The sequence below is a fragment of the Dipteris shenzhenensis genome, chromosome 15 (assembly GCF_047967505.1).
Source record: "Dipteris shenzhenensis isolate YYH24624 ecotype China chromosome 15, Dip_SZ_1.0, whole genome shotgun sequence".
In the NCBI taxonomy this organism is placed as follows: Eukaryota; Viridiplantae; Streptophyta; class Polypodiopsida; order Gleicheniales; family Dipteridaceae; genus Dipteris; species Dipteris shenzhenensis.
In genome coordinates this window covers 6,412,344-6,417,644 of record NC_141610.1, presented here as the reverse complement: position 1 = coordinate 6,417,644, position 5,301 = coordinate 6,412,344, and the positions used below count along the sequence as shown (strand labels likewise).

Genomic DNA, 5,301 nt, shown 5'->3' with positions numbered 1-5,301 from the left:
AAAAATTCACAATAGGCTGCATGGTTACTGATGGTGATTATACAAGATATCACAATACACCAAGATCGATAGACACAAAGTAGTTTGGAATTGAATACAAAAAAGGTCACATCAAGCTACATGATTACTACTAGTGACTATGCAAGATATCAAAATACAAAAAGAACAACCTAAGTATTTCTTCAAGAGATCTCAACCAAACCAATCAAAAAATATTTTTTCGTGAAGCATCAATAAGCTCTTTGCTTAACTAAAATGAAGAACATTCCCATTTAAGAGAGAATGATGGCCTTCAAGCCCAGATTGATCATCTTCAACAATGTCTACTTCATGATAAGAGTACAAACTCACATCATGTGTATGCGTGTATATTGTATGAATAGTGCACGAATACTATGCAGTGTTAAAAGGGTAAAAGGAAACTACCGGATCGAAGCCCTAACCCAAACCCTAAAGGATACATGTATAAATTGATTATTTCAAACTAATGTAACGTACAGTTAGTCATTTGCTTGGTTTACTCTCTAGTTCTGCTGCCTCTTTGAAATGTCTCTAAGTATACTTGTGAGGGATGATTATGGCGAAGGACAGAAGACGATGCAGCATGGAAGAAGTGGAGGCTGAAAGAAGAACAAAACCCCAAATTTGATTCCTGCTTTGGGCTCCAAAGACCTAACCTAACCTTAATTCAACCTTAAACTAAGCATGGCATACTTGACATGTCTCAAAAGGTACTTTGACTGCCCAAATACCTCACCTCCCTAAGGACCCAGCAGGGCAAAAAATCTGACCTATGAGTCCAATGGCTGCACAACAGTCCTCAGAGAATGTTAGTTAGGACACAATAGCCACATGCCCACATAAACTATCCTTCTTTGCATCATTGGATACGTCTTGTGGCAAAATGCAATTTTGTGACATACCCTTCGTCCCCCATTTTGAGGGACAGGCTTATATTTGCATTAAAAATCTTGCTTCGGGAATACCTTACCATACATGCAAGTCTGGCCTAGCTTCTTCCAATACTGTCCTTTGGGGCCCCTCAACTCAGCTTCCTTCTCGTCAACCTGCATTTGAGCACCTGCACAGATGTTCGACATCAAGACATAAGCTGCATCATCCTTTTCATCTAACCGCAACGCATGTTCAAAGGCCCTTCTTCCAAGCTCTACATTACCCCACTTCTGACAAGCACCCAAGACAGTGTGCCACACCACAAGATTAGGTTGGAAAGGCATCTTCTCCACCATTGATACAGCCTCGTCTAATTGGCCTGCACGGCCAAGGAGATCGATCATGCAAGTGTAGTGCTCAAGGGCCGGAGTGATGCCATAGTCTTTGCTCATGCCCTCAAAGTACTTCTGGCCCTTATCCAGTAGACCCACATGACTGCATAAAGCAAGAATACCAAGGAATGTCACCCCATTAGGCTTTATGCCTTCTCCTCTCATTCTCTCAAGCATATGAAAAACAATTTCAATTGCTCCTAGCTGGGCATACCCAACTATTAATGCCGTCCACGAGAGTACATCTCGTACTGGCTGCTTGTCCAACACTTCCTGTGCTTTTGCAAGCAAGCCACATGTGGCATACATGTCCACCAAGGTGCCGCCAACAAAAGGATCCCTTTCCAATTCCTGTCTGGCAATCTCAGAGTGTATTTCTTGGCCCCTGTCTATGACTCCTATGCTGCCACAAGCTTTCAAGCTGGAGACAAAGGTGACAGCATCTGGGGAAACTCCCTCCAGTTGCATCTGATCAAAACAGCCCAGCGCTTCCTCATCAAGCCCATGTTCAGCATATCCTGCAATAAGTGCAGTCCACGAGACTACATCTCGATTTGGCAGCTTGTCGAACACTTCCTGTGCTTTTGCAAGCAAGCCAGACTTTGCATACATGTTAACCAAGGCATTGCCAACAAAATCGTCTCTTTCCAATTCCTGTCTGGCAATTTCGGTGTGTTGTTCTTGCCCCTTGTCTATGGCTCCTACACTGCCACAAGCCTTCAAGCTGCAAACAAACGTGACAGCATCAGGAGCAATGCCATCCATTTGCATCTGTTGGAAGCAATTCAGTGCTTCCTCACCAAGCCCGTGGTCAGCATATCCTACAATTAGAATGTTCCATGACACTACATCTCGAACTGGTAGCTTCTCAAACACTTCCCATGCTTTTGCAAGCAGCCCACATTTGGCATACATGTCGACCAATGCGCTGCAAACAGCACGATCTCTTTCCAAATCCTGCCTGGCAATCTGAGCATGGATTTCTTGGCCCTTGTTTATGGCTCGTGTGATGCCACAAGCCTTCAAACTGCAGACATACGTGACAGCATTTGGAGAGACGCTTTCACATTGCATTTGTTCAAGACAATTCAGTGCTTCCTCAACAAGCCCATGTTGAGCATATCCTACAATTAGTATGTTCCATAACACAACGTCTCGGACTGGCAGCTTGACAAAAACTTCCCGTGCTTTTCCAAGCAAACCACATTTGGCATACATGTCAACCAAGGTCCCGCCAACAAAGGGCTCTCTTTCCAATTCCTGCCTTGTAATCTCAGCGTGTATTTCACAGCCCTTATCTATGGCTCCTATGCTACCACAAGCTTTCAAGGCACAAACAAAGGTGACAGCATTTGGAGAAACACCCTCCAGCTGCATCTGTTTGAAACATTTCAGTGCTTCCTCACCAAGCCCGTGATCAGCATATCCTGCAATTAGAGCAGTCCATGAAACTACATCTCGAACCGGAAGCTTATCAAGCACTTCCGATGCTCTTGCAAGAGAGCCACATTTGACATACATGTCGACCAAGGCATTGCCAACAAATGGATCTCCTTCTAATTCCTGTCTGGCTATCTCCCTGTGTATCTCGCGACCATTGTCTATGGCAGCTGTGCTGCCACAAGCTTTCAAACTACAAACAAACGTGGCACCATTTTGGGACACACCCTCATCTTGCATCTGTTTGAAACAGTTTAGTGCTTCCTTACCCAGTCCATGTTCAGCATATTTTGCAATTAGTATGTTCCACAACACTACAGCTCGCACCAGTAGCTTGTCAAACACTTCCCATGCCTTTGCAACCAAGTCACATTTGGCATACATCTCAACCAAGGCGCTGCCAACAAAGGATTCTCTTTCCAATCCCTGTCTAGCAATTGCAGCATGTATTTTTTGGCATTTGTCAGTGGCTCCTAAGCTACCACAAGCTTTCAAGCTGCAAACAAAGGTGACGGCATCAGGAGAGACACCCTCCAATTGCATCTTTTCAAAACAATTCAGTGCTTCCTCATCCAGCCTGTGTTCAGCATATCCTCCAATTAGGGCAGTCCATGAGAATACATTTCGAATTGAAAGCTTATCAGACACTTCCCTTGCTTTTGCAAGCAAACCACATTTTGCATACATGTCCACCAAGGTGCTGCCAACAGAAGGATCTCTTTCTAAGTCCCGTCTTGTAATCTCAGCATGTATTTCTCGGCCCTTGTCTGTGGCTCCAATGCTGCCACAAGCTTTCAGGCTGCAAACAAACGTGACAGCATTGGGAGAAACGCCTGCCAGTTGCATCTGTTCAAAACAGTGCAGTGCTTCCTCACCAAACCCATGTTCAGTGTATCCTGCAATTAGTGCATTCCATGAGACTACATCGTGAATTTGCAGTTTGTCAAACACTTCCTGTGCTTTTGCAATTGAGCCACATTTGGCATACATGTCGACCACGGCGTTGCCAACAAAAGGACATCTAGCCAAGTCGTGTCTGGCAATCTCAACATGTATTTCTTGGCCCTTGTGTATGGCTGTTATACCAGCACAAGCTTTCAAGCTACAAACAAATGTGAAAGCATCCGGCAAGATGCCCTCCAGTTGCATATGATTGAAACAGTTCAGTGCTTCCTCACCAAGCTCATATTTAGCATATGCCGCAATTAGAATGTTCCATGACACTACATCACGAACTGGCAGTTTGTCAAACACTTCCCATGCTTTTGCAAGAGAGCCACATTTGGCATACATGTCAACCAAGGTGTTGCAAACAAAAGAATTTCTTTCTAATTCCTGTCTGGCAATCTCAGCATGTAATTCTTGGCCTATTTCTCTACCTTTCAGTCTAGCACAAGCCTTTAGTAGCGCCACAAGCGTATATTTGCTAGGATGTACAGAGTCCTCTTGCATTTTCTGGTACAGGTTGAGGGCATAGATTGATTCGCCATATTTGATGTAACTCGTGATGAGCGAAGTCCAAGAATGCTCACTCCGATTAACCAATCTGTTAAAAACTTGCTGGGCATTTACCGTGCTTCCACATTCCACAAGCATTGGGACAAGGAAGTTCCCAAGATATGTATGAGCTTCAAGCCCACTTTTGCACATGCAGGCATGCAAGCGCTTGGCGTACGCTGGAGTTTTCTTTTTCCTGCACTTCTGCAAGACGGACTTAAAGCTCTCGACCGAAGGCAGGTTGGGCTTGCATTCCAAAGAATTGAGGGCCTCCTCTAAGCTCAGCATCTCCAAACCACAGTTCTTCTGATGTATACGCATCCGCCTGTACTCCGCTGGCCTTGCAATCCCCTCTGACACGTTGTCTCATATCCCAGGATGCTAGTTGTGTGCTAGCTGTCGTAATACAAGTGGTAATCGCTTAAGACATAAATATGTGTCAAAATTTTATGTATTGATATCTCAATCTTTTTTCCCTCACGTAGTATAAAAGAAATGCATGTGTGTGTGTGCACTCACATATGTATGTGCATGTGTGTTTATGCCCTTGTGTGTGTGTGTGTGTGTGTGTGTGTGTGAGATTTTTCCTAACTACTACTAAAGCCACAAACTCAAACTTTATAATCACCAAACCCTTCCTTATATATTCTTTTCATTATGTATACAAGATCACCAAGTTGTAGGGACATGTAATTACTTCGAATTAAAAGTAGAAACCACTGCTATCTCAATGATTTTCATAGTAGTTTATCAGCAAGGGGAGCATAACTCTTATAATTTCAACGTAATCAACCTATGTTCAGAGAGTATGTCTCTTTTGAAAGCAAGTACAAGCTTGAATATCAACTGTAGAATTTCACAAGTCATTCAAAAAAAAAATCTTATTCTATTTGTATCAAAACTGTTAGGCAAGTGTCCCATATTTCATATCTCTCACTCATCATTCTACTTATATGAAATCACCCCAGAATTATAAACCTCTTGATAGTAAAAATGTTTTTGTTTATATGTTCAAAAAGACAACAAAGAAATCCCACTATGGGCCTTCCACCAAGACCAAGGCAATATATAGTTTCAT

The 5,301-nt window shown here is 43.3% G+C and overlaps 1 protein-coding gene across 1 annotated transcript; it reads right to left on the bottom strand.

Annotated features, from left to right (window-relative positions):
* Positions 1 to 517: 517 nt before the first annotated feature.
* LOC147893268 (pentatricopeptide repeat-containing protein At3g53360, mitochondrial-like) lies at positions 518 to 4,607 on the bottom strand. Its single transcript, XM_087386592.1, has one exon. The coding sequence runs from the start codon at positions 4,542 to 4,544 to the stop codon at positions 963 to 965; it is 3,582 nt and encodes a 1,193-aa protein (XP_087242718.1). The 5' UTR covers positions 4,545 to 4,607; the 3' UTR covers positions 518 to 962.
* Between the last annotated feature and the right edge of the window lie 694 nt (positions 4,608 to 5,301).

What these genes read in the sequence shown, in the direction of transcription:
- LOC147893268 (XM_087386592.1), bottom strand. Translation starts at nt 4,544, where the DNA reads ATGCGTATACATCAGAAGAACTGTGGTTTGGAGATGCTGAGCTTAGAG.